At 38.4% G+C, this 25,457-nt stretch overlaps 1 protein-coding gene across 1 annotated transcript; it reads right to left on the bottom strand.

Moving 5' to 3' along the window:
* Positions 1–1,009: 1,009 nt before the first annotated feature.
* LOC113423174 (C-type lectin domain family 2 member D-like) lies at positions 1,010–25,232 on the bottom strand. Its single transcript, XM_087954145.1, has 8 exons — positions 25,179–25,232; positions 24,643–24,718; positions 23,092–23,172; positions 21,145–21,237; positions 14,675–14,862; positions 6,273–6,376; positions 5,347–5,512; positions 1,010–1,688 (listed from the first exon to the last, which is right to left on the bottom strand). Exons 1-7 carry the CDS (start codon positions 25,230–25,232, stop codon positions 5,356–5,358), a joined length of 753 nt encoding a protein of 250 aa, XP_087810271.1. The 3' UTR covers positions 1,010–1,688; positions 5,347–5,355.
* Positions 25,233–25,457: the final 225 nt, after the last annotated feature.

Below are 25,457 nucleotides of genomic sequence, written 5' to 3'. Positions count from 1 at the left end.
TGTAATTGGATATTTAGAGAGAGGTATTGAAAGATTCACTTACTTAAATTCTCTTTCAATATTTAAAAAAAAAATGCTTTGGCTTTCTTTGGACTTTATCACCTGATTTACATTTGAATTCCTTTCAATCTTGAACCCAGATAGTCAAATGATAGTAGCCAAACAGACCTATTGACAAATACAAGAACACACAAATTTGTTTGGCAACATGCTGCAGTTTACAGATCTCCACAAAACTAATGAATGCAAGTGAGCACAAACTTAACTCTTCTTCCCTCCAACATCCAATGAAGGTAAAAGCGTGCCATTTCCGGAACATGTATTTACATGTTCAAATTTCAAATTTCAAGATATTCTTTTAATTAACAAAGCTTGCTGCAAAACAAATTGAAAATCCCCAATTCTTCAGTTGAAGCTATGTTACCTACTAACTAGCATTTCAAATACTGCCAGTGAAGTGACAAGACTGGAAATGCAGTAGTTAGGAAAACTTACTATCCCAATCCTAAATCAATTAAGCAAATATATCTTTAGATATCCCCAAATTCCAAATATAAAATATCTAAGATATATACAGTATAATACATAAGATGTAAAATATCTCCATCTACTTATTCGTATCATTTTAAAATCCCATAATATCCCCTTTTATCTTTTCACAACTGACATGACATAGTTAGATTTCCAGGTCTTTGTTCCTCCTAAAGAATAATAGAGAAATAAAAATGAAGGTTGGAACTTTTTGTTTTACTAGTGGATATCTCAGCTTTATGTTTTTGTCTCTTAAAATCTGATAGCCAAACCTGATCTTAGACTGATGCCCTGGCACAGGAGATTCAACTAAGCAAACCTGGGGCAGGAAGATCATTTTATTATGATTTATCCAGAATGTTCTGCTTAAAAAGGGGTCCTCTCTTCATAGAGGGAACCCCAAGCACCAACTTGTACTCTTTTTTATAATTAACACATCAAAGGAAAATACAAAACAAAACTTTATTGGACAGGGCAAAACATTCTCCCCTTTGCATAGAAAATCAGTTACATGAAGTTAAACAGGTTACATATAATACCACACATGTACATTCAAAGGAAGGTTGTAGAATCTGTGTGTGATGACCCAGGGTTGGGCACAAAACAACACAGCCGGAGTACAGATAACAGATAATCAGAGTTGGAAGAAACTTTTTTTTTATTATCTTTGACTTTTGTTGCAAGTCTTCGTTCGTTCTGAGCCTTTGCTATCCTGACTTCGTCTTTGCAGATTCTGGCTATCTGCTGATATTCTGCCTTAGTTGTATGTCCTTCTTTCCATTTTTTGTACTTGTCCTTTTTTTCTTTCAATTTGCCAAAGAGATCTTTGTGTAGCCATGCTGGTTTCTTCTTGGATTTCTTGTTTTTCTTTCTCAGTGGTATTGTGCTGGTCTGGGCTTCTATGATCATACTTTTTAGAGTTTCCCAAGATTCTTGAGTTGTTTTCCCCTTTAGGATTTTCATCCATGGAATCTTTCCCAAGTTCTCTCTGAGTTTATTGAAATCAGCTCTTTTAAAATCCAAGACTCTGGTGTCATTATGTTCTGTTGCTTGTGTTTCTGTTATGTTGAATTCTAGTATGACATAGTCACTCTCACCCAAGGTTCCTGCAGTTTCAACTCCCTCTGTCACTTCTTCAGGAGATTCCATATTCCAGTCTAGAATATTTGGATAAATTAACAATTATTATAATAATAATTAACCAACAAATGTTCTGTCCTACACATTGGTAAAAAAAAATCAGTTCACCAAATACAAGCTAGGCAGATATGGTCTCGTTGATGACCCTCACTCTGTCAAGGACCTCGGAGTACTCATATCTAATGACCTAAGCGCCAGAGTTCACAGTAACAGCATTGCCAAAAAGGCATTAAGAGTTGTAAATCTAATCTTACGAAGCTTCTCCTCTGGAAACATTGAATTGCTAACTAGGGCATACAAAACCTTTGCTAGACCAATACTCGAATACAGCTTATCTGTCTGGAATCCGCACTGTATATCAGACATTAATACAATTGAGCAAGTCCAGAAGTATTTCATGAGAAGAAGAATACATTCCTCTGCTAGCAACAGAATACCCTATATCACCAGGCTTGAAATTTTGGGCTTGGACAGTCTTGAACTACGCCACCTACGGTTGGACTTAAGCGTAGTACATAAAATTATCTGCTACAATGTCCTACCAGTCAATGACTACTTCAGCTTCAACTGCAACAATACAAGAGCACACAACAGATACAAACTCAATGTTAACTGCTCCAAACTTGATTGCAGAAAGTACGACTTCAGCAACAGAGTGGTCAATGCCTGGAATGCACTACCTGACTCTGTTGTTACATCTTCAAATCCCCACTCCTTTAACCTCAAACTATCCACTATTGACCTCACCCCATTCCTAAGAGGGCTGTAAGGGGCGTGCATAAGTGCACCATCATGCCTTCCGTCCTTGTCCTATTGTCCCCATTTATTCGTACCTATTTCCTGTGTTCTTACGCATGTTTATACTTATACCTATTATCTTGTAAGCAATTGACAAATCAAATCAATCAATCAATCAATAAAATAAATCATTTAAAACAGATAAAAAAATAAGTCAAATTGAAATACAAGAAAATGCTAATACAATAGTATGAAGTTCATGTTGTATGACCTTCAACTCAGAGTCTTTCCCTCTCCATCCACACTCTGCCATCTTCCAAACAAACAAATGAGGGAAGAATCCACGTTGTTCAAAAGCTGCAATTTAGAATGGCTTAAATTCTAACTGTGACTTTTATATGGACAACTACACAGATTTGATAGATAAATAAGTAAACGCCACAATTTTGCAACAAAAAGAATTTTCCATGGCTGGCTGGAGAATTCTGGAAGTTGAATTCTGCCCATCTTAAACTTGCCAAAATGGGAAAACGCTGCTCTGGAATGGATGGTTTAAATAGGCTCCTTCTTGTCTGCCATGAAAACAGAGCTTGCCTGAAGCATCTTGAGAAAGAAACAATTGATTAGTCTTTTTAGGTGCTCCATTTATTATTAGCATTAATATAACTGTCCATCTCATTTAAGCAATTCTGGGTGGCTTATCAGATTAAAAACAAACACCCCTCCCAAACAATCTACAGTACTTGTGTCCAAAGATAAACTATTAATTTAGTATTACCAAGAGTAGCAGAGTTTATCTCCAGGGGTGGGATTCAACCGGTGTTACTACCAGTTTGGTGACTACGCTGCATGTGCATGTAAAACAACCTTAGGCTGTGCCGCCTGGACAGCTGAAAAGCATTGCACGCAGATGCATAGCATTTGAAAAGCCTCTTTCTTCCTGCTTTTTCAACTTCAGCTGTGCCGCGCAAAGCAGCTGAGGTTGAAAAAGGAGGAAATAAAGGACAGGTAAGAGCCCAGGAGGGCGGGTGGGCCAAACAGCAGCAAACACAGAACCAGTCCAGTGTCTGCTGCTCTTCAGAGCTACCGGCTCTATAGAACTGGACAGAACCGGTAGAATCCCACCCCTGCTTATCTCCCCACCCACTCCCAACCCAAATGCTTAGGGAAAGAGCCAGGATTTCAATATCTGGGCAAAGGCCAACAAGGTTAAGCACATCTTACTTTTTTTAATGTATTTAATTAGAAAGATAACAGTGGGATCCTTGGTGCTCTCTCAGCTTGGTTCATACATTTCATTACCCAACCTGGTAAACATTATCAATACAGGTTTTTATCTTTTTTTATATACTAGTGGCTTGCCCTGTCAATATTGGTGGGATTAACATTAGACCAAGAATCAAGAAATAAAAAATACCTCTATCACGGAACTGCCAACTCAGACAAGCAAACTAACAATTAGTCACAATGTAATGAAGGCACCATCGACAACTCTCCCCCTAACATGGACAGGGCAAGCTTCCTTTCCCCAAAGATAGAAGCAGATCTGAGTGCAGCAAGTTTGTCAGCACTTAAAAAGAAAAAGAAAAAGTTAAATCATGGGTTGCAGGAGAGAAAACAAGCCAGTCTTTTGCTGAAACATAGTAGGTGTTAGGAATATAAGTCACCTAACAGCTATTTGGGTTAGAAATATATAAACCAGGATAAACATTTTAAAACTGTATCTTTAAGAAAATGCAAAACTGTAATTAGGTGTGGTTTCTCAAACGGCCATAAGATGGAGGCAGAAACCTGGTTTGTCTTAGTCTTAGTCTCAGAAGAGACTGTGAGTAAGTCTCTGTTTCCTTCTGTTGGAGAGTATTGCCATTTTTCCTAATTGACTGATATTTCTGGATTTAATGTAAGTCTGATACTGAACTGTTTTTGACACTGGAATTTGATATTTGGATTATCCCTGGATTGAAAAACTGACTGATTTACCTGTGAATGACTTTGGATTGCTTGTTTGGACTTTGCTTAACGTTTCTGGAAGTAAAAACCTACATTTACTGTACAGTGTATCTGTGTGCTGTGTATGTGTATTATTCAAACACTACTCTCAAATACGTCTCCCTGTATGCGCTCATTCTCCTAACGGGGAATTACCTCAACAGTAGGTCCATTCTGTCAGCTGTCCATCTTGATGTACTCAGGGGTGGTATCCGACGGGTGTAACTACCAGTTCGGTGGCTATGTGTCATGGACGCATGCGCGCTTCGTGCCCATGTGCGCCTGACATGCACTGCGTGCGTGTGCAATTAACAAACTGCTGAGCTGTCCGGACAGCTGACAACACTGCACACGGGTGCGCAGCATTTGAAAATCCTCTTCTTTCCTGCTTTTTCAACCTCAGCTGTGCCGCGCAAAGCAGCTGAGGTTGAAAAAGCAGGAAATAAAGGACAGGTAAGAGCCCGGGTGGGTGGCTGGGCCAAACAGCAGCAGACACAGAATCAGTTCAGTGTCTGCTGCTCTTCAGAGCTACTGGTTCTACAGAGCCAGACAGAACCGGTAGAATCCCACCCCTGGATGTACTGTAATTCTCACCTTCAAGAGATGAAATTATTACTGTTAAATTCTAGGAGAAGAATGGAGGTAAAGCCAGAGTGATTTCTAACAGCTGTTTATTCAACACCGCCTGATAGTATTTTCCCACACTAACAGAGGAGCAGAATGAAACCTTCAACTGACAATTATCTACAATACATAACAATTACACGTATAAAAACACAACACAGTGAAAAGCAGTAATGTAACATGGAGATTACAGGGAAATGTGAATTTCCCCAGAAGGACCAGAATAGCTTTGTTAAGAGAGGATCTGAAGATGGATCCTTAGGGTTACAACTAAAGACTATATGGCCAGTAGCAAATCTGGATGTGCCAGGAGGGACTACATACATATGCTTCTCAAGGCAAGAGTTCCTTCTTTGGATGAGGTTGATATCCAGGTATCCTACAACTTTCTGGCCGGCTGCAGAGAAAAAGTTTCTCCATGGAACACAAGGTGCTATCAGCCCCTTTTCCATTTAGATATGCACAGAAGCCTTCCCCTCGCACTGGAAACCTGCAAAAGGGACAAGGAGTTACTATTCGCTGGACAGCGGCAACCGAGGGCAGAAAGTAGCATTGCAGGAATGATCTTTCCAAGAAGATACCCAGATTTAGAGTATAGAGAACATCAGCCAACATTGTGCCTCCAGGGTGCACTGGATCAAATTGATTATGGAGTCTGGAGTTAGTTTTGTCTGACAAATGGGTCATGACTGAAGTAAAAATAAATGCACACATGCACACACACAAAGCAGAAAGCATCCATTTAGAGGTGTATCTCATTCTTGGAAGGAGATGTGTGGATTTCAACTCTCAGAATCCCCTAACCAGCATGGTTTACTGGAGAATCCTTGAAGAATTCTTAAAGTTGCCAAGTTTGAAAACACTGCCTTTTGGGTGGGGGAACCTTCAACGTTATGACCATCTGGGATGCTTCTCCCTGCTTACAAAAATATCAAAATTGGCAGGAAAACCATCTATTCTTGGAGGTGGTGTATCATCTCAGCCATCCTGAACTTCTCAGTCTATTACACAGCTGGCCAGCAGTGCAGGGACCACCAGATGTTACATACTATTGCCTGATTAATTCTCTCTTTTTTTCCCCCTTCATTTTTTGTGTCTTATATTTTGTGGGAAAGAAGATCAGACAAAAATTATCTTGATTCTTATTATTCTTTCAGCCACTGAAGATGAAATGTGACGTATATAAATGCTTGAATAGGTAAATAGTTCTATAAGTCCCATAAACAAACAAATAAATAAAACACACTTACTGATTTCTAAACTCTGTGCCATTGGACCACTTCCAGACCTGGTTAACTTCTCTTGAGAGACCAATCCAGTAATGAAATGGTTTGAAAATTTTTACCCAAAAATCCTAGGAGAAGGAAAATAATAAACAATAAAATCCTCACTTAACATTGGGGAGAGAAAGTTTCTGTTATTTTTGCCTGACTATTGAATGCCAAAATACTGTATATCATTTGTGTCAGATTATTTTATTTGTTCAAGATCATACAATTAAAATAAAATTAATGTATTAAATAAATTAATGTACCTATGTGCCTTGCCTTGCCAAAACTATTTAAGAGACAGTGAGGAGATATGTACACCAAAATTGGGTCTTTTGCATCCAAAATCCATTAAAAGGAGGTCTATTAAATTAAGCTTTCTACTGCAATGATGTACAAGTATCTCTATTTAAATTTAAAGTGCATTGCATAACATTCAGCAGGAATATATACGTTTATCTTACTCATAATGACACTCCTTCAATATTTATTAATATTAATAATTCATCAAGGTAACAAAAATATTCATGGCCACTTATATGCAGATAATGTATTTATTTGATTATGTGCCACTAAGTTAATGTTGACTCTTACTGATTACATAGATTTCACTTTCTCTAGTCTAGGAGGTCTTCCAGGTCTTTCAATGGGTACCAGTTGCTGCTGTAATTGATCATATATCTGTCAATGTGAGTACTGCACGCATAGAAGGCAAACCTCTAAGGAAGGTAGATTCTTCAAAGAATAGGTTTATTGGATACATCATATCAGCATAATTGGTGAAAACCAACTCTGAAAATTCCTGCGGTTTTCACCTAATTAAAAAGTAAAAGTTCCCACTTTCCCCCAGGTCATCAGTCACATTGTCCAATAGAGGTGCTGGCTGGTTGCTTGGTTACTCCGCTCCTTCTCTCCCAGACACTTGTTGGAATGACCTTGGTTCTCACAGGAAAACTTTTTGTTTTGACGGCAAAACCCAACTATCTATTTTCCACCCTCCCTGTCCCCTCTTCTGCCTTGTGGCAGCCAAAAAAGATGGCCTCAGCCAAGTTCGCTTCAGCATTGGCAATATCTTGCTGGTAGTCATCCTCTTTTTCTCTTTTCTTTGACCTTTCCCAGAGGGATAGACTTAAGAGAGAGTCTTTAAGGTACCCCTCAACATATGACTGTAATCAAGCCTACCCATTAGCGGTGTATATCATAATGGTAATGAAATGGGTTGATCATGTGACAAATCCAATCTGATGACCCGTTTTGCAGTGGTCTTTAAGCAAATCATTACAATTGTTAAGCTAATGCCCTGGTTGTTATGTGAACTAATAATTCACTATGGGTGTGGTTTTGCCAAAAACTCTACGTGTCAAGTTTTTGAAAAATTGTCATAAAACACCTTCATGTGACGACAGGACTTTGCAAAATTATGTTGCTAAGTGCCTGAAATTTGAGGGCCCCCTACTGTTGGAATTTCAAAAATGAACCGCTCTAATCTTTTTCTGGACTGGTCATAACTTCAAACGTTCGTAAGTTGATTACCTGTATATAAGATGTCCAACATTTACACCTGGTCTCAAGGAAAAATGAAATAATTGGACTAAAATGAAATTCTGTATAAAGAAAACCAAACTAAGGACAACAGATAGAACAACCAGGTGTAGAACTGACAATGAAGATATTGAGAGTGAGAGATAGCTTTTGCCTTTTAGGGATCTATTTTCAACAAAGGAAATGCACTAAAGACTAGCAATGGGTAGGGCAACCATGAAAGGCCTGGAAAAACAAAATCTCAAGAAACTACACCTACAAAAAATAGCTACATATACAAAAATCAGAAATGTGCAGGCAATGGTGTTCCCTGTAATACTCTGTGAAGGTTTGACTTTGAAGAAATAGGAAAGAGAAATATTGAAGATTTCAGGTATTGAAGTTGGAGAAGACTCTTAAGAATACCATGTATAGTTAAGAAATATATCATAGAACAAATTCACCCAGAGCTCTTAGCTGAAGTACAAATGACCAGGCTGTCATTATATTTTGGACACAATGTGTGAAGACCTGGCTCTCTTGAGAAGACTATAATGCCAGAAATAGCAGAAGGAAAGAGTGTAGAGGACAACCAGCAACAAGATGGATGGATTCACAGGCATGAGGGGTATATAGCTGGAACATTTGAAGGGCCAGTTTGGAGTCAACTAATAGTAATAATTAAGGAAACAATGGAAGACAGAATTGGTAGTTGGAAATAAATAATATGGGATTGTCAACTTTAGGAGAGGCATCTTCCAGGGTGATGCATCCTTATTCGTTATTGGTATGATTCTGCCTTCAGTGATTGGAATAGAATAGAATAGAATAGAATAGAATAGAATAGAATAGAATAGAATAGAATAGAATAGAATAGAATAGAATAGAATAGAATAGAATAGAATAGAATAGAATAGAATAGAATTCTTTATTGGCCAAGTGTGATTGGGCACACAAGGAATTCATCTTGGTGCAAATGCTCTCAGTGTACATACTGAATTAAACAAATCTGGGCTACCAAACAACATAAAAATGTGGATAAAAATATCATATTTGCTTTATATTGATGATCTGATGGTTTATGGAAAATCAGAAATTGAAATCCAGTCATTAACAAACGGTATAAGAATATTTAGCAGAGATATGCCAGTGGAATTTGGCCTAGAGAAATTTGTGACAATAGCAATAAACTGGAATAAAATCACAAACAGTAATGGAATTGAAATGGCAAATGGCAAAACTGATAGGAGTCATCAGGGTGAAGTCTATAAGTATTTGGATATGTTGCAGCTGGATAATATCAAACACGTACAAATTAAAATGTGATTAGTAAAAAAATACATCTAAAGAGTGAAAAAAGTGCCCAAAACAAAATTGAAGGTGGAAACATGATCAAAGTCACCTATCCCTGAACCATACTTCTGAGATGACACGCTGCAGGAATTATTAACTGGACACAAGCTGAACTGGACAGTTTGGACCAAAAAACAAGAAAGCTAATGACAATTCATTACGTGTTACATCCCTGTAGTGATACTGACAGTTTATACCTTCCATGTGGAAATCAAGACAGAGGTTTATGTCAAGTCAAAGTGTCAGTTAAGCCTGCATTGACTGATTACATAAAAGATAGCCAAGAGCAAGCACCGATACAAGTTAAAAATTGGAACTTATGGGTATGCAGAAAACAAGACATGAATATAAAAAAAAGTAATAAAAACATGAACAAAATGCTGGTAAGGAAAAGCATTATATGGTCAATATCTATAAAAGATCAATTGGAAAGTGGGTAATGATAAAACCTGACATTGGCTTACAAATGGAGCATTTAAAAAGGAAGAAACTGAAGGCTTGATTTTGTCTGCTTACACCTATTTGAACTAATGCAATCAAGGTCAGAATTTCAATCAGAGTAGAGTTGGAAGGGACCTTGGAGGTCTTCTAAATCAGTGGTCACCAACCTCGGCAACTTTAAGACTTGTGGACTTCAACTCCCAGAATTTTCCAGCCTGGGAGTTGAAGTCCACATGTCTTAAAATTGCCGACATTGGAGAACCCTGTTCTAATCCAACTCCCTGCTCATGCAGGAGAGACTATACCATTTCAGACAAATGGATGTCAATTTCTTCTTAAAAGCTTCCAGTGATGGAGCATCCACATCTTCTGAAGGCAAGTTGTTCCACTGGTTAATTGTTCTCCTTAATTCCAGGTTGCTTCTCTCCTTGATTAGTGTATTGTTTCTTGTCTTGCCTTCTGGTATTTTGGAAAATAAGTTAACCCCCTCTTCTTTGTGGTAGTCTCTGAGATACTAGAACTCTGCTATCGTGTTACCCTGTAGTCCTTTTCCCCTCTAGACTGGCCATATCCCAATTCCTGCAACTGTTCTTCATATGTTTTAATTTCCAGGCCTTTGATCATCTTAGTAACTCTTCTTTGCACTTTCCCCCTCCCAAAGTCTCAACATCTCTTTTGTAATGTGGTGACCAAAACTGGATGCAGTAGTCCAGGTGTAATCTTACTAAGGTTTCATAAAGCTTCATAATATTTCACTGTCAACTCATAAAATATTTATGATATTCACATGATTTTGACCCTCTGTTTATGCAACCAAGGATTGTGTTAACTTTTTGGATTGTTGCCACACACTGCTGACTCATGTTTAAGTGACCATCCACTAGGACTCCAAGGTCCCTCTCACAGTTACTGTTTCTGAGCCAGGTTTCACTTAATCTGTACTTGTACCTTTGGGATTTTTTGCCTAAATGTAAAACCTTGCTTTACTTCTCATTAACTGTCCTTTTGCGCAGTAGGGCCCATTGTTCATGTCTGTCAAGATCCTTTTGGATCTTGAGCTATCTTCTGGGGTATTGGCTATTCCTGCCAATTTATTGTCATCTGCAAATTTAATGAATTCCCCTTCTATTCTCTCATCTAAGTCATTTATGAAGGTATTAGTATTAGGTTTAAGATGGAACCTTTTGATACTCCACTGCTTATTTCCCGCAATGCAAATGTAGTACAATTAAGGATGACTTGTTGAGTATATTTGTCAGCCAGTTATGAATCTATCTCATGGTGATGATATCTATCCCATTTTTTCTAGCTTACCAAGAAGTAGGCTGTGGTTTACTTTGTCAAGTGCCTTATTGAAATCCAAGCATACTATATCTACAGTATTTTACTGGTCTGCTAGTTTAGTCACTTTGTCAAAGAATGAAATAAGATTTGTCTGGCATGATCTGTTTTTAACAAAGCTGTGCTGGCTTCTAGTTATAATCAGAGTTTAAAATTCTACTCAAATTTTAATTAGAATTGAAAAATCACCAAATTATTCAAATTATTGATAATGCAATTTATACTTGTGACTCTGAGGTACTTTTTATGGGCGATTGAAAGGTTCTGATTTCCACTGAAGCTGATTGGCTAAGATACATCTTCAGACCTGCAAATGTGTGGTTAAAGCTCTGCTCTTTGACCGCAAGAGGGAGTCAAAGATTACAAAGCAGTGGGTAATATGATATGATGAACATCAAACTAGATCGCAAAGGTGGGAGCCAAACAAACTGGATTTCATGAGAAGATTTTTTAAAAAGGATGTAAAACTGAAATTAGAACTTTTCCCTTTAGGATTGTTGAGCAAAGTGTTTCAACTGCTTTTGAAACATTTGAAAAGTAACTCTATTCAACTTGCCAAAGTCTGGGGGGAAGGGAAGGAGAGAAAGAATGAAGATGCTTTAGAGACAGACCATGAGAGTCAAGGTCACCAATGCAGGTATCTGCCAAAGAAGTGAACTGTTCTCATAACAAAATAACAATTCATAATTGGACAATATGACCAACAAGGAGGTGGGGAGAATGTAAATGTTTAACTATGCAGGGCTGCATATAGGAAAAACTAGAGTTTTGTTTTGTTTCTTCAATGCCAAAATGGTATATCCAATAACGTTTTGCATTTGGGACAGCAAAGTTCCTGAGAGTGCCTACTTTTTTTGGGGGGGTCACTAATCAGACCATTGACACAAAGAGCTTAAGGAAAATTTTGTCATTATATATCCTGACAGTAGTGAAAATTTACTATGCATGAATGGAAAGATATATTATTTCCCACAATGGAAAAATGGATGGAAAAACTACTAGACTTGGTGGACATCTTTTAAACAAAGACTTTATCTTTTTTTTTTTTTTTTCATTTACAGTTCGCTTCTAAACTCCCTGCTTGAAATAGATGAAAAACAAAGAAACTTTGGCTTTGGGTCTTGAGGACTGGATTAATCCAGTGACCTGTAGTTACTAAAAATGCAACAGAAAAAGTTGATGCTATAGTTCTATTTAGTATTTTACAAAAATGAAAAGAGTAAAAAGTCATTACTTTTTTTTACTTTTTTTTCATCTTGTACTTCCTTTTTCATTTTTTGTAATCTTTATTTTCATTTGTATTTTTTATATTATAATAAACTCAAAGACACATCATTTAAAACAAAAATAGCATCTGTAATAATTATTACATCCCAGTAATGAAAAATTGGGGGCAACGTCGAGTTGAAAAAGTAGCTGAAAATGAGCAGATTAAAATATTGTGGGATTTCCAAGTACAAACTGATTAAGTCTTCACTCATAACATACCAGATTTCACTGTGGTTGAAAAGAAGAAAATGTGAATAAGTGATATGGCAATACTAAGAGCTAGTAGAATAGAAGACAAAGAATTGGAGAAGATGAGAATTTATCAAGATCTGAAAATTGAAATTGAATGATTATGGCATAAACCAGCTGCAGTGTGATGACCAGGGGTGTGGCACAAAGGCAACACAGTCAAATAAGCAATAGGAGTCCCTTTATTATCTCCAACTTTGCCCCCAATGTCCAGATTACCTTCAGCTGGAGAAAACTCTCCCAGGAACAGCCTTTGACAGTAGAAAATTCAGTTCAAAACAAGGCACATACAAACTGTAACTAAAAATCCAAACAAACCAAGCTGAAGTAATTAGCTTGACAGGGCAGGAGAAGGAACTTCAGACTGGAAAGCACGGCAAAACTCACACAATTGGGAAGATGCCAGGAACACTGATAAGCCACGACAATACAAGATAACTTCACATTTGCTCCCAACAGGTTGCTGTGCACAGCTTCCTCTTTTATACACTGTGTTCCCAGCTGCAGCTAATGAAGGGAATCAGGGCCCTTTCCTCCTCCATAAGCCATGCAACTCACGTTACTCCCTTCTCTGTTCCTCCCTACGTGCCCTAGGATGAAGAGGGGATGGGTCTGGGTCTTCCTCTGAATTCTCTCTCCCTTGCTCTACCTCTCCCCTGCTCTACCCAGCCGGACTTTGCCCTTCCTCAGTTTCTTCCACAGCCAATGGAGCCACACTCCCACTCCCTGTCAGCTGTTCGGCTTCCCCCTCTGAATCAGATTCCGACAGGGGCATGACATGCAATGGCCCCAGTGGTTATTGGCACACTGAATGCCATATCCAAAAAATGTTGGATGGCACTTAGAAAACCTGTACACCGATACAATTTTCATCTGTCAACTACAAAAAGCCACACTGCTTGGATCTGTACATATACTACACTGATACTTTGCAACATTCTAGGTGCTCGGGAAGAACTCAGTGCATATGAAGGCCAACACCAGCAAAAGAACTGGCAGCTGTGATTTCACATTGTTATGAAGAGTGAATAATAATAAAAATAATTAGACAACTTTGTGACTTGTTTGTTCAACCTTTGAGAGAAAAGTAGTGCAGTCTGATATGACAAAAATGAAAATGAACATTAAATTTTAAGTTGACCAATTTTTTATTCCCATAACTGTGAGATGGTTCCTTCATCATCTAAGCAGAGTATACATAGTGGAGCCTCGGGTCGCGACTGTAATCCATTCCCAGACTCTGGTCGTGACCCGATTTGGTCGTGTCCGGAAGCACGACTGACTATGCATGCGCGCAGTTAAAAAAATGGCGCCAAAGGGAAAATTGGTGCGGAAAGGGAACCTCTCCACGCCGATTTTGTTAGCCAATTAAATTTTGAATCATGACCCGATTCAAAAATCGGGTGGATTTTTTGTTTGCCACCCAATTTGGTTGCAAACAGGACCCTTCGCATCCCGAGGTTCTACTGTATATGATAAATAGAAAAATAATTGCAGTGGTAAGCAAACTTCAATAATAAGTCAGTATTTACTTTGTTAAAGAGATTAATCAAAATGACCATGGGTAGGCAAAAAACAGTGATAGTAGGAACAACTTCCAACCTCCTGCTTGCTTCCCCATTGACTTTGCTTGTGGCAAGCTGGTAGGGAGCATTGGAAATCACAATCATGTGAGTGTTGGAATGCTACACAGGCCACAGTTTTGCAAATAGCAATAGCACTTAGACTTATATACCGCTTCACAGTGCTTTTACAGCTCTCTTTAAGCAGTTTACAGAGCCATCCTGTTGCCTCCAACAATCTGGGTCCTCATTTTACCTACTTGGACAGATGGAAGGCTGAGTCAACCTTGAATCTGGTCAGATTCGATCTGCCAAATTGTAGGCAGTCAGCAGTCAGCAGAAGTAGCCTGCAGTACTGCACTCTAACCACTGCACCACCACAGCACTTATATAAACCTGATCTAGACATCATAGGCATTTCAGTTCATAGGAGTAACGAGTTGCAGATTTTTTTATGTATTCTTTAAATTAGACAATTTTAATTACACTGATGCAGAAATTATTGCAAAACAATAATTTGTGCTAACTTAAGGATACAAACAAAGAGATAAATAGAATGAGAGTTTTAATAGTATATACTTTAGAATTGGACTGCTTTTTATATTTGTGAATGCCTGAACAATTATGCAATTAATCATGATTCCTTACCAATTCCTTCTGAGAATCAATCACAGCCAAAGATGCATTAAACGAAGAACACGTCTCTAAACTGAGAGACCAATTCCTGTCTTCTTTTGATGCATAGAAACACTTTCCTAGGTATCCAATCCAGGAATCTGGGCAGGCAACACCTTGGCTTGCAAAGGGACGACTACATGGATGTGATTTTGTTTTAACTGAAACAAAAACAAAATGAGTTAAGACAATTAACTACAATACTGAAAACAAGTCTGAATAATTAATATTAGGCTACCTCACTTAAATTGAAATTCCAGGATTTTTTAAGGAAGGCAAGTAAATTCACCTGTAAATAGAGGTAATCCTCACTTACCAATCACAACTGAAACTGGCAATTCCATTGCTACAACACAGTTGCAGACTGAAAAATCATATGCCCAACTCATGACAGCAATTAATTTGACAGTTTCAGCTGCACTTGCAAAGCAAATCATGATGGGTTCTTAAGTGCAACCTTATGTGACTGTGACTTGCAACTTCCTGCTCACTTCCCAAAGATGTTGCTAGTTGGAAACCGGCTATGAAGATCACAAACAACAGTCATGTGACTGTGGAATGCTGTAACTACTGTAAATGTACGCTGTTTGCCAACCAACACATTACAATCACATCCCTGTGGGGCTTCTATGATTGTTACAACTTCAAGGATTAGTCATAAGTCTCCTTATTAGAGCTGTCATAATTGAAACAGCTGATGAACAAGTGGTTGCTAACTGAGAACTACCCATACACACAAACACGTATATAACTTCATAATCTAATTTTAAATTTACATCCTGAATATGTTGTAGTACTCTTCCCAGGGGTGGGATACTACTGGTTCGGCCTGGTTCTATAGAATCTGTAGTTGCGAAGAGCAGCTGACACCTAACCGGTTCGGTGTTTGGCCCACCCGCCTGCCTGGGCTCTAGGCTGTCCTTTATTCCCTGCTTTTCCCTCCTCAGCTGCTTTGCGCGGCACAGCTGAGGTTGAAAAAGCAGGAAACAAGAGGATTTTCAAACACTGCCCACCTGAGTGCAGCGCTTGTCAGCTGTCCATGCAGCACTGATGATTTCTTGCAAAGGCTGCACACACGGTTCTCCCCAGTTCGGAGAACGGGCAAATCGCTCCACTGGCTGGCCCCGCCCCTCCCCGCCCACTCCCTCCTTACCTGGCATGCGAGCCATCCAACTTGCCTGGTTTGGTAAGTTGCTATTTTTCCTTCCTTTCCCCCTCCCCCAACTATTAGCTGTTCTGCTCTGCCAGGAGGTTTAGATTAGCTAGAAAGAAGGAAATCCTTGGATTTCTTGCTTTCTAGCTAATCTAAAAGCAGAGCTGAACCTTCCTTAGGACTGAAGCTTTTCAGTGAGGACTCAAGTAGCCGATTGCAGATAGATAGATCTCTAAATTAATCTGTGATTCTGTGAGCAACTCAATCTGCCTGCCTGCTTTGCCTGCTTTTGGGTAAAAGTTGCTCTTTTTTATAAAAAAAAAAAAACAATATTTACATACATGGTGTGTTATGAGTTAATTTTGTGAGTTTGCTTGCTAGCAAATTTTATGTGACAGACTCAGATAGCCGATTGCAGATGGATAGATCTCTAAATTAATCTGTGATTCTATGAGCAACTCAATCTGCCTGCTTTGCCTGCTTTGGGGTAAAAGTTGCTCTTTTTTATAAAAAAAATCAATATTTACATAAATATTTATAATATTTACATACAAGCCATGCCCACCCGGTCACATGACCACCAAGCCACACCCACAAATTAGGCCACACCCACAGAACCAGTTGTTAAGAAATGTGAATCCCACCCCTGACTCTTCCTATATAGTATCTCCTAGTTGATGCAAACAACTGTATTCTGGGTTGCAAGATAGCCTCTAATCTACTGTAGAGATCTCTGGGTGTACTTATGGCAACCTAGCCAACTAATCAATACTGCCTTTACCATTAGTAGGAATGCTGCATGTATCACAAGTATGACTAAGGTGAGTAATTAAATCTACAGGTGTATTTTACAAAAAAATGTTATAGAACTGCATCACTTAACAACCGAGTAGCTGGATCAATTGCTGCCACTAAACAAAGAGTATCCATACTGTTCTAGCTGTGGTGGCACAGTGGCTAGAATGCAGCATTGCAGGCTAACTCACTGCTCACTACCAAGAGTTTGAGGCTCATCGACTCAGCCTTCCATCTTTCCGAGGTCAGTAAAATGAGGACCCAGATTGCTGGGGGCAAAATGCTGACTCTGTAAACTGCTTCAAGAGAGCTGTAAGCACTATGGAGAGTATAGTAAATCAAAGTGCTAGTGGTAGTGTTCTCCTATATAAGGGGACACCTAGCAAATGTTTGAGCGCAGAGTCTACTGGGGAGTTATTTTGTTGAGTGAGTCTGGGAAAGTATCTGGCAGATTTTTCTAATCAAAATGGTATGAAAGGTGCTAATGCAATCAGCTTGTGAAGTTGTTTGTAGTGTTATGCTGGACAGGAGACAAAAGTACAGATTTCATTCTTTAGTAAGTCATTTACATAAGCATGAATATGTAAAAACAAGTTCATTCGTCAATATAGAGAAAATGTATGATAAAGTGTATTATGTGTCAGCTTTGGAAGCCATATTCCACACTGCCACAAGCCTGAGAAAGTGGAAGGGGGGATGGATTTGTAGTTTGGGAAATTGTAGGAAGCCCGGAAACTTTCAGATTCGGGATTCCACAGATGTGCCAGTTACTATCCTAATAAAGGTACTTTTGAGATATGTTTGTCTCAGAGTCACTGATTGGGATGGAGGGTTGCTGGAATGCTGACATTAATGGAGTATTTTACATGAATATGTAAGCTGAATGTAGTAAGAGTTGTTTACGATGAAAGTGAAACATGTATGAGAATAGACATTTTTATGACTGGTTCAACATTGAGTAGGGAATAAGACAGAAATGTGTGCTAAATGTTTTTCAAACAAATGTGGCGATGTTAAAGTAAGTGAATTTTTGTACCCAGTTTAATACCATGGCATTGGCCCAGAATCTGAATAAATGGCAGCAAATGTTACATGGATTGTATGATACAACAAAGAGTATGGCTCTAGAAATTAAAATACTTGATACATTTTCCCCCACAGGGAAAAATGAGTGAATGATGGCCATTTAAATTTGTGTAACTTGATAGAATTTTTTAATTAAAGGTGGAAAATGGTTGGAGAAAGTTTAAAAGTGCAAATGCTGGTGAAAAGGAGGGAGGTATGTGGTCCCGTGGCAAAGAACAAATGTCAGCAAAAGTGAAAATGGCTTGTGTGAAAGAATGTTTAGGCTTATGCTTGTTTTATTTTGTGTTACATGAAGCTACATCATCTGATGGGATTTAGGAGCTGTGACTTTTCTTTTTTTTTTTTGAAACAGGTTTTATTGATTTTTTGAAGACAAACAAAACATAGGACATAAAAGTATAAAACCTCCTTTCTAAAAATTACTCATGAGTTTTAACAAGGCAAATAAAACATTATTTTTTAAGTCATAGTTCCACATTATCACATTTCCATTTAAGCACATATATATCTTTTCCAAATTTCTCATTGTTTCTCCCTTCACTTTTATTCAATTATATTTCTTTCTATCAAGGTTTTATTAATTCTCAATCAAACATAAACACACAAAATACAAAACATAAAACAAAACATAAAAAGATAAAACCTCCTTAATTATCATTTATACATGTCTTTTCCAAATTTCTCTCCCTTTAGTTTTCCTCCAAGCTTTTATTAATTCACAATCAAACATAACTAACCAAAACACAAAACATAAAACTTCTTTTGAAAAGTGGCTTAGCCCCGGGTTACATCTTTTTTTACAGACCTAAATCAAATTCATGCTCACCTTATATACCATTCATATCTTATTAGCCATTCTATATTTTCTATATAACTTCTCCCTTCTTTTCACTCTCTTAATTATATTTTATTTATTTCATCTTATTTCAAAATCATTATGTTTGTATCTTTTGTCCGTTCTTTTCCAATCATCTATTTATCTCTTCTCTTTAGCAAAGAATTTCCCCTGTAATCACTTTTAAAGTGTGACGCCTTTCTATCTTTCCCCTAAAGCAACACTTAAAATAATACATAATTTCCATCCTGATTCTGCTTAGTACATTCTACATGTTGCATTTTAAAATAAAAGAATAAAAAACTTATAATATAGATTATATAATTTCCATTCTAGTTCTAATTCTAATTAATACATTATTTTAGAATAAGAAAATAAAATAGTAAATTTATAATAACATTAAGACAATAACGAATTAAACTATAACTAAGCATTAATCATTTTACACATTCTCTTTAATATTTTATTTAATATTAAGATCTATCATTATTAAACATTTTAATATTTTATTAAATCTTATAATATTCCAATAAACTATTTCAAATGCAAATACTACAATACTATCTTATGTACTTTTGCAGAATCTTTCTTTAATTATACATTGTCCTTTATCCTTTATCTCTAAAAAAAATCTGCTTTTTGGCATCTTGTTTCAGACTGTGGCTTTTTTCCCCTTTTTCCCTCCCTTTCTTCTCCAGTCTGGTCTTTTTGCCCCCCCCCTCTCCTAACCTCCACCTTTTTAACTTCCCCTCTCTGTTGTAATTCTCTTTTCAATTGCTTTCTAACATTGTACCTTTTTTTTCACCTTATTTTTCTTTTTCTTGGTTGTTTTATTGAATCTTAAATTCTCATTTTTCCTTCCTCTCTTCCTATTTTCTTTCTTAATCGAGCTTTTTTGTCCATTAAAAATGGCTTCTTCCTTTTCTTCTTCTTCCTCTCCTGCTCCTTCTTCCTCAAGTATTTGCTGGTACGTAGAAACCGCCATTTCTAAAAAGTGGAAGACAGCTCCCAAAGAATCCTTGCCATTTTGTTCTCTTTCTTTTAATTTTTCATATTCCATTTTTAGTTCATCCACAGATGGTGCCATTATAAATTTTTAAGAACAACCCAGATGTTTTTAATCTTAAAGTAATTTCCAAATGTCAAAGTTATCAAACAATCCAAACAGACAGAAATTATTTTCTCTTCTTCTCTTTGCAATTTTTCCTCCTGGGGCAAAATCCCAAATATATTTTAAAGCCGTATTACAGTTAGTTGCTGGTCTTATAATCTTCAAGGCGTCTCCTCCAACAAATTTTTAAAGATTTTTTTTTTAGTCCTCTCCTTCCCACTTATAACAAAGAGCTTATTTTTACCTTAAGGAAGCAGGTTTTTCTGTGCTCATTTGCTTTCTCCGTAAGGAAGGGGAGTGAACTTTCCTTCAGCACTTTCGCCGCTGTAACAACTCCTTTTGGAAACAAATGTATCAATCCAAAAGTCAGATTTCCAGGGTGTTTTAAAAGTAACTTAATGTCCCGGTTCAGCCAAGAAAACTTCTCCTTCTGGTTCTTCCTCCTGCACAGTCTTATCCAGTTGAAGATTCCTTTGTGGCTGCCATTTCTGACAGCCGCTCCACCGCCTCAGGAAAAAGGAGTCTAGCCGGCTGGGGAAAGGGGGTGCGATATCCCCAGACCCCTGCCCGGATCTCCTCTGTCTTCCGCTGCCCCTTTGGGGCAGCGACAACCCCCAAATCCAGTTGGATCGGGGGTACCTCAGCGGCGAGCGCAGCAGGGACCCGCAGAGAAGCGGATTCCTGCCGCCACCGAAGCCTTGCAACCGGAATTGTCCCGAGCTGTGACTTTTCTATTATGGTGCCTGACCTGTGGAATATGTTCTGGCCCCAAACCTGTTAGTTTTTAGGGAAACTCAATAGACCTGGCTGATCTCTTGGGCTCTGAGGCCAGGATATTAGATAGGCCTCTCTTGGGAGGTGTATTAGATGTTGTATCTCAGTTGTGTATTTTGTTATGATTTTTAGTTTTTTACCTGATTATATTATATTTCTATTTTTATGGCTATACACTGCCTGGACTCACACTTTTGTAAGGTCAATGGCTATATACATGTCCTTTAAAGCAGTGCTTGTTAAAGTTTTCCCTTCATTACACAAAACCGCTTATCAGAAAGTCCTTTTTATCCAATGTAGGTAAAGCACTTTGAATCAATGTAAATGTTGGGATAGGGCAACAGGTTCGTGTGTCTTTGCCCAAAGAAAAACCACTTTTACTCAATTTTGGGTAATTTAAATGAATTTAAAACGTGAAAATGAAAGTGAGAGTTGAGTATGTCAGAAGAAACATAAAATTAGCCTAGCTGTTACATGAAAAGATCCTGCTTGGTGTAGTGATTACCACATCAAGCTCAAAACCAGGAGACTGTGAGCTATAGTCTTGTCTTAGGCACAAAGCTTAAGGCTGTGAATTCAAGTCCTGTCTTAGCTAAGAGAACTGGCTAGGTGACATTGGGCCTGCCTTAGAAAAGATACAAGAGCAAACTACTTCCAAAATCTAGAAATAGGAATGTCTCATTACTTACCAGCCAATACAATTATGGTAATGATCAAAGCTGTGATTAGAACAACAGCTGCTATAATTAATTTGTTGTCTGCAATGCGCTTACATAGGAGAGCTGCAAAACAAAACACAGGAAAATATTAAGAGATGAAATTCATGGTTTTATTGTGATTGCTTAGGATTGTAGTCACACAATACCATACTAAATCAGGCAGGCAGGCAGGCAGAACAGGAAAAGAATCAGCCACTATTAATGCCAGTATTTGCCCTTTATGGCAAGAGACTGTACATTTACCCCAAATGACTGGCTATAATTTGTATGAAGTTTTTGTGTTCTATCGTTTAGAACTGCCTTAAGAAAGTGGAGTTAGGAAAGGAAGCCCAAAACATCTGGACAAGCTTTTGTTCGGAGAAGGCAGAGGACTTCACATTTGTTGACAGTTCATGTTTGCGGTTCAACTTGCACCTGTTGATCCTACCCAAGATAAACCTGAACACCCCTCGTCTCCCTCCCTTTCCCTCCACAAAGAACAACAGAAGAAGGCAGTCAAAAGTGCCTCTGAGGAGGACAGAAGCCCAGCTCTGGTGTCCGACGTGTGTGGCCTTCAGATTTCTTTCCCCACAGAACAAATGAAATGTGTTCCATACTAGCAGGCTTGTAGGCCTGCATTCCTATTGGTCCGGAAGAGCCGGGCCGTGATTGGACAATATAAAGCAATCCTGATTGGTTCGCATAGGGGTTGCCACGATTGGGTAAAACCAAGCGCGGCAAGCTCAAAAGTCTGTCATAGGCTAGGAATTTCGTCTCAGTATCTGGTTGCCTAATAAAGAGCTGTTGTCACTACCACGAGTCTCGTCTCTCCTTGGGACCCACCGCCCAGACTTAACAAAATGGATCCGGAGTGGCTAATAGCCTACATCCTTCTCACATTTGTGGGAGACACAAAGTCAGTCTCAATCCCATTGCTCTTAAATGCCCAACAGCCCTGCCAGAAGAAAGAGCTGGTAACACTTGTGAGAGTGTCAGGTCCAAGTCTTGAAAATTTAATGTCACAAAATTGAGGTATGATACTGTAAAATAACTCAACTTCCTCATCTTCTGCTGCAGCACCAAGGCAATTAATCAGATCTTGTTCTTTGTGACAAAGGTATTACCATCAGTTCCTTTCCCCTCAGATGGGCAATCAGAACTTCCCTTTCTACTTGCAATTACCAAAGTTCAATGGCAGCGTTTCTGCCCTGAAAATGGGAAACACAAAGGTGACATGGGAATCACACCAAAGCTTCAGTGTTGGCCTAAAGTAGGATTTATATGAGAGTTTTCTTTTCAAAGAGAAAAAACAGCTTCAACTTCCTCTCATCAAAACTAGGAGAGGAAAAAAAATCTTGGTTTTTAGCACAGCTTCACCCACTTTGTCATATTACACTCCCATCCAGGGATTACAAAGAGTCCCAGGTAGGTGTCTGTTTTTACCAGGTCTGTTTCTTAGACACATTACATCAGAGCTTCCTGTCACCCCCGGAGTTAAACGATCAAGACATCCAGAATCTCCTTCTGCCCCTAAAGAAAGGAAAAAGACAATAGAAACAGACGAAGTCCAATTTTGCTATTAGGAAGACGCAGGTTGATACAAAGACATCAACATCAATTTCTTCCCCCTCGGATGGATGATCTGGACTTTCCTCTCTAATCCCAAGTGCCAAAAGTCAGTGGCAGGTTATCTGTCCTGAAGGTGGCATGGAAAACTCACAAAGGGTGCAGTGCTTGCCTAAAGTTGGTTTTGTGTGAGGTTTTCCTTTAAAAAGAAAAAGAAAAGAAACACCCCCTACTTCCTCTCCTCAAAACAAGTGGGGGAAAAATAAAGAATCTTATTTTTTTTAACTTAGGTATGGGCCCGTTCTAGTCACTTTGTTTCATTACTTCCCCCTCAAAGATTATAAAGGACTCTAGGCAGGTGTCTGTTCTTACCAGTATTTCTTGCCTTCTTTGCATCAGAACTTCCAGTTGTCACCTCAGGAGTCAAACGATCCCCACATCCAGAATCATCATCTACCAATATGAAAGACAGAAACCAATACACAGAGTTGTGTGGTTCAGTTCTGTTTCTAGGAAGATGGTGCCCCCCAATATCCAAGTAGGGCTCCGTGGCGTTCCCGGTCAAAACAATTTGAACACGTATTTTAAGTAGCTGAAACGTCACAAGATCCCCAAATCTTGCACTGTTGATTATACGCAGGCAAAACTCAAGATGACTGCCAAAAATCTCACGAGTGCTAATCATCTTGCAAGATTTCAGGTGATTATATAAAGGGATGGTGCCGAAGTTATATGACAGAATCAGGCTTACATCTGGGATATTTTTGGTGCATATTGGAAGGTTTTCTTGTTTTTCCATATGCAGTTATTGTTGCTGAATTATATCTGAAACTGACACTCTACACAGAATCTCAGTTGTGAAAGACTCTGACTTCCTCAATGAGCCTCTTTCCAACTTAGAAGATAATTATTTATTTATTTATTTATTTGATTTGTCAATCGCTTACAAGATAATAGGTATAAGTATATACATAGTTATGAATACATGAAATGGGTACATATAAGAAAAATAAAAAGAAAAAATAGGACAGGGACGGTAGGCACATTGGTGCGCTTATGCATGCCCCCTACAGACCTCTTAGGAAAGGGGTGAGGTCAATAGTAGACAGTCTAAGGTTAAAGTTTCTGGGGTTTGGGGAAGAAACCATAGAGTCAGGTAGAGTATTCCAGACATTGACCACTCTGTTACTGAAGTCATATTTCCTGCAATCAAGTTTGGTGCGTTTAACCTTGAGTTTGTATCTCTTGTGTTGTTATGGTTGAAGCTGAAGTATTGATTGACAGGTAAATCATTGCAATGTATGATTTTAAATACCATACTTAGATCGGACCAAAGACGGCATAATTCAAGGTTTTCTAGGTCTACAATTTCAAGTCTGGTGGCATAAGGTATTCTACAACAAGTAGAGGAGTGGAGAACTCTTCTTGTGAAATATTTCTGGACTTTCTCAACTGTGCTAATATCAGATACGTAATGTGGGTTCCAGACTGATGAGCTGTATTCGAGTATTGGTCTAGCAAATGTTTTGTATGCTCTAGTTAGTAGTGTGATATTACCAGAGAAGAAGCTACATAGGATTAGGTTAACAACTCTTAATGCCTTTTTGGCTATGTAGTTACAGTGGGCTCTAGCACTTAGATTATTAGAGATGAGTATTCCAAGGTCCTTTACAGAGCTTGGATCTTCAACAAGGTCTTGACTATTCAGCTTGTATCTTATTTATTTATTTTTTTGCCAATATGTAAGACAGAGCATTTATTTGTTGAGATTTGAAGTTGCCATTTGTTAATAATCTTTGTTATTTTTAATCTGGAAGAGTCCTCTCAGATGCTCTTCCTGGTTCACCAGATTTAAAATATTTGGTTCCAGTGCAACTTTTACCTTGAGAACCAAGGATGACTGAAGAAAATAATCCTAGTTACTAGTTATCCCTAATTCTAACTCGAGTCCAGTCATATCCAAATGTTGCAGATTGAAACATTTGCCCACCCAAGCTTGCTATTTCAATTCATGCCTGCCTTATTTATTGTGATTTCTCTGCTTAGAAGAGAAATCAATGGTTTGAATGTTTCCTCTAATTTCATCCTAAGGTTTTTGTCCTGCTTTCTTTACTTCTCAGCTAAGTGAAAGAAAATCCTGAATGCCTCACCTTTAATTTCCCCTTGCATCTTCCAAGCCGTCTTTGTTACAAAAAGAAAAATAAATCAGGATTCAGACTGTATGGAAAGAAAAGAAATTGGTATTACTCATTGCTGCACAGAATATCAATGACATATTATGCAGAGCAGTGGTGGGATTCAAATTTTTTTACTACAGGTTCTGTGGGCATGGCTTGGTGGGCGTGGTAGGGGAAGGATAACCCTAACCCTAACCCATTAGGTGGCCAAAGTCTTTGAGTTTCATCTTCAGGATCTGGCCTTCTAAACAGCAGTCAGAGTTGATCTCCTCTAGGACTGACCGGTTTGATCCCCTTGCAGTCCAGGGCATTCACAGGAGTCTTCTCCAGCACCATCGTTCAAAGGCCTCAGTTCTTTGGCGCTCAGCCTTCCTTATGGTCCAACTTTCACAGCCATACATTGCAACTGGGAAAACGGTAGCCTTGACTATAAGCACTTTTGTTGGCAGGGTGATGTCTCTGCTTTTTAGTATGCTATCTAGATTTGCAATCTAGACAATGTGTGTGATGACCCGGGGCATGGCACAAAGGCAACACAGTAAAATAAGCAAGAAGAGTCCC

This window comes from Notechis scutatus, chromosome 2, assembly GCF_049901735.1.
Source record: "Notechis scutatus isolate UNSWTSFEM ecotype Mainland chromosome 2, rNotScu1.2, whole genome shotgun sequence".
In the NCBI taxonomy this organism is placed as follows: domain Eukaryota; kingdom Metazoa; phylum Chordata; class Lepidosauria; order Squamata; family Elapidae; genus Notechis; species Notechis scutatus.
This window is presented reverse-complemented; position numbering and strand designations above follow the sequence as displayed.

Coding starts and splice junctions, on each gene's coding strand:
- LOC113423174 (XM_087954145.1), bottom strand. CDS start 25,232: ATGGTGCTGGAGAAGACTCCTGTGAATGCCCTGGACTGCAAGGGGATC. Junction 24,719..25,178: donor ACTGCAAGGGGATCAAACCG/GTCAGTCCTAGA, acceptor GAATTGAAATAG/CAAGCTTGGGTGGGCAAATG. Junction 14,863..21,144: donor TACCATAATTGTATTGGCTG/GTAAGTAATGAG, acceptor TTTTTGTTTCAG/TTAAAACAAAATCACATCCA.